The sequence below is a fragment of the Octopus bimaculoides genome, chromosome 26, assembly GCF_001194135.2.
Source record: "Octopus bimaculoides isolate UCB-OBI-ISO-001 chromosome 26, ASM119413v2, whole genome shotgun sequence".
Lineage (NCBI taxonomy): Eukaryota > Metazoa > Mollusca > Cephalopoda > Octopoda > Octopodidae > Octopus > Octopus bimaculoides.
The window spans coordinates 8,245,542-8,249,508 of NC_069006.1; the positions used below are offsets into that span (position 1 = coordinate 8,245,542).

General features: G+C 35.2%; 1 protein-coding gene across 1 annotated transcript in view; it reads left to right on the forward strand.

Moving 5' to 3' along the window:
* Positions 1-3,967, forward strand: part of LOC106871364 (protein kinase C iota type) — a 192,963-nt gene that overhangs the window by 181,739 nt on the left and 7,257 nt on the right. The window contains exon 16 of the mRNA XM_014917773.2: positions 3,749-3,828. Within this exon, the coding sequence (XP_014773259.1) occupies positions 3,749-3,828 (80 nt within the window). The remainder of the gene's footprint in view (positions 1-3,748; positions 3,829-3,967) is intronic.

Genomic DNA, 3,967 nt, shown 5'->3' on the forward strand with positions numbered 1-3,967 from the left:
ACTGTGTGGTAAGAAGCTTATTTCCCAACCACATGGTTCTGGGATCAGTCTCACTGCGTGGCACCTTGGGCAAGTGTCTTCTACTATAGCCTCAGCCTGTATATATATATATATATGAGATTTCTTTGACTGAAAGTGTCGCTCCAGCTGGCCACAGTCAAATATCAGTAAACAAATCTAGATGTAGTCTTTTCTATAGTCAGAGTAGCAGAGCCTGATCAGTCAATCAATATAATGTTGTGATGGATGGCTTAACCTAGATTTAGGATTCTCGCATGGCCAAGACACCACAGGTTTTCCCTTCCCAGCTCAAGCTGGAGCACGGCCTTGAAGTGTTTTAGTTAAATGAATTGACCCCCAGGACTTATTTTTTCCTTTAGAGCGTCATATTTATTTTATCAGATTATTTTGCCAAACTAAGTTACAGACATAAACAAACCAACACCAGTTGTCAAGCAGTGGTAGGGAATAAGCTCACACGCACACACACACACACACATACACATACATACACGACAGGCTTCTTTCAGTTTCCATCTACTGAATCCATTCACAAAGCTTTGGTTAGCCTGAGGCTATAGTTGAAGACATTTGCCCAAGGTGCCATGGAGTGGAACTGAACCCAGGACCATGTGGTTGGGAAGGAAACTATTTGCCACACAGATGCTTTTTAGGTTTTCTGGTGTGTTTTTTTTTTAATCTCATCATGACAACATGAAGCTAGCAACTCTTTCAACTGAAGGGATGGTAAAAGGCCTGATGGTAGGCCTCTCATCTGGGATGCCACCTTCTCCAATGGCAACTTGGTGTGTTTAGCTGCCAGCTCAGGTTCTGCTGCTTGTCAAGCTGAGAAGGGTAAATTGTTAAAGTACTGGCTGTTTGATGTCAAGCCTGTGGCAGTAGAAACCTCCAGCATCATCGGCCCCTTGATTGCATCCCTGCTCACTACTTTTGGGGTGGAGATGGCTATCCACAAGGGGGAAGCCCTGCAAGTTAGAGTCACTGTTCCAGCACACCATCTTTGCCATTCTCCAAGGCAACACTTTTTCCATTTTGTCCGCTGGAGCCATGAGACAAACTGATAACACTTTTCAGATATTATTTGTTGCTTTCTGTTGATATGATGTCTCTGTTGTGTAATAAATTTTTATTTTGTAAAGTATATTAAATAATAAAATGGTACAATGAAAGATTTTGATCAATGCCATGCCATTCTTTGTTTCATGTGACTTGTTGTTTAGCCAAAGTCAGCTTCTCTCATTAGCTTGCAGTAATTATTGTTGCTTAGGTCCGTAGTGTGTTGTAGTATCATGGTAGTGTGAGGGTACCATGGTAAGCATTCGGCAGTCCCAAACATTGCTTAGCCATTTTGATGCCAACCCACTTGAGACCACTTCCACAGGTTCTATGATGCAAACCTTCCTGTTTTAAAGTGATCTAAATTAAAGCTTCCTCTGAAATTTAATATTAATGTTTCAAACAGCCACTTTGGTAATGAGTTATTTTACAAAATTCTTCATTATTTTTACAATTAATTGAAACAGAGGAGGCATATTTCAAAAGGAATATTCTAACAAAAAACTCAAAATGATATAAAAAGTATCATTGAAATTTTGTTTTAATTTTTTTAAAACACTCACTTTAATAATGGAAAAATTATTTTATTATTAGATTCTTTATTTTTTTCAAAACGTAATTGAAACAAAGGCAGTGTAATTCTACAGAAACATGGTAACAAAAGGGTTAAAATGATGTAAATTAAAACCTTCCATCAAAATTTCATGTTTATGTTCCAAACACCAGCTTAATAACGGCAAAGTTATTTTACTAAATTCTTCATTAATTTCAAAATTAAGTGACACAAAGACAGTGTAATTCAACAAAAATATAACAAAAGGGTTAAACTGCTTTCACCTGTTACCTTAGTAACTATTCTTGAGAAAGAGAGAGAGAGAGAGAGAGAGAGAGAGAGAGAGATGGGGTACGGTTGCTGTAACTGTTCTTTTCACCTTCATCTCTGAAAATACAAGAAATTGTATGTAAATAACACCTTTCAAACTGTGTGTGTTAGTGTGGTACCTAGGTATTTATAGGTGTACACTCAGGTGCACTTTGGTACCTAGCTGCACTTCAAAGTTTTAAACATATAATTCAAGGTTTCAGAAAATGCATTCTATTTCTTGAGCTTCTTAAAAAAGTGAATTTCAATAATGGTAAATAAAACAAGGTAAGCAAAATGAAAATAAAGGTGGAGAGCTTCTTTCAGTCAAAAAGAAAGAATTAATTAATCCTTTATATTTCGGGTGACCCACTCATCTTCAGAGGAAAACAAAGAAATATTGTTGAACAGAAACTGGCCATGTATTGTTTTCTATATATTTTGCTAAATTTCAAACTTTAAAGCATAGTTTTCCATTCCATGCAAAATATACCAATAATATAGGATCTTTTCAGTCTAAAGTGTATCAGCAATTTATATTTATTTCATCTCCAGTGTGTCAAGAAGTCAAAAAGATTTAGAGCCAGTGGTGTAAATACTTAATATATTCAGATAATTTACATAAAATTTGTTTGTCATTGTCACAATATTGGTCATTTGAATACATATATATGTGTGTATCTAAGTGTATATTAGTGTGCATGTGTGCAAGTATGTGTTTATACACACACACACATGTATATGTATAATGTGTGCAAGTGTTATTGTATAACATCTGGGAACTTTCAGAATCCAATGTAAAAATTGTTGACTGTGTATCTTATATCAGATTTGAAACCTAATAAGATATTCAATATAAAAATATGAAATAAAAGTGATAAGCCTACCAACAGTACAACATAATATAATTGACTGCTGTTACCAGAGGAGCACAGCTAGCCAGGATTTCTTCCATTCTAAATCAAATTTGTTTACCTGTGCAAATCCTAAATGTTTGAAGGACAGATTTACACAAAAGCTGCAGACATAAAAACAAAGCTAGATATTTCAATTAGTAGCCTCAAAAAAAAAAAAAGTGGAGGGGGGAAATAAATTTCCTTTCACTTTCTTATTCTCTTCTCCTATGTTATTTTTCATTGGTTCTTACTTTCTCGCTTCTTCTTTCATTCTCTCTTGCATGTCCTATTTTCATTTTCTTTTTCTCACTTTTTTACACTTTTTCCCTACCATCTCTTATGCTCTCTCTCTCTCTCTCTCTCTCTCTCTCTCTCTCTCTGTTTTTGCTCTCTCTCTATACTGTCTCTCTGTCTGTACCCTCTTTGTTCTCTGCTCTCTCTGTCTTTCTCCATTTTTTTCCTTGCTCTCTCTCTCTCTTTCTCTCTCTCTCTCTATATATATATATCAGACAATACTCCATTATATAATTAACAAATTGTTCCCAAATGTGAATGAATGTTTATTAAATTTTAGATGTGCTTCAACTGGTGGACATTGTGCTCTGCTTGTTATTTTTATTTTTTGTCAATCAACAACTAATTCAATTTTATACTAATTCTTTTGGTATTGCAGGTTTCTGTATTTCTAATACACACACACCCATTCGCTCACACACACACAATGTACATTCACCCACACATACACACACACACTCTCTCTCTCTCTTTCTCTCTCTCACAAAATTTAGTTAATACTAATAACAACTTCACAATCAGAGTTCTACTGTAAGGTCTGTAAACATGGCCAAAGGAACAGGGTAGAATCTAACCAAGATGACTTGTAAACCAATTCCACTCTCTTCTCTTTTTGTAGTGATCTTGGAGAAACCAATTAGAATTCCTCGCTCCGTTTCTGTCAAAGCTGCATCAGTTTTGAAGGGATTCCTAAACAAAGTAAGTCTCATGTTTTTTTTTTATTCCTTTAACAATTTTATAGTTTTGGGGGAAATAAGTTTTGAAACTGTTTTTGCTTTCAGATCATTTAGTTAATCACCTTCATTTTGTTGGTTTAGTGTTGGCATATACCTATATA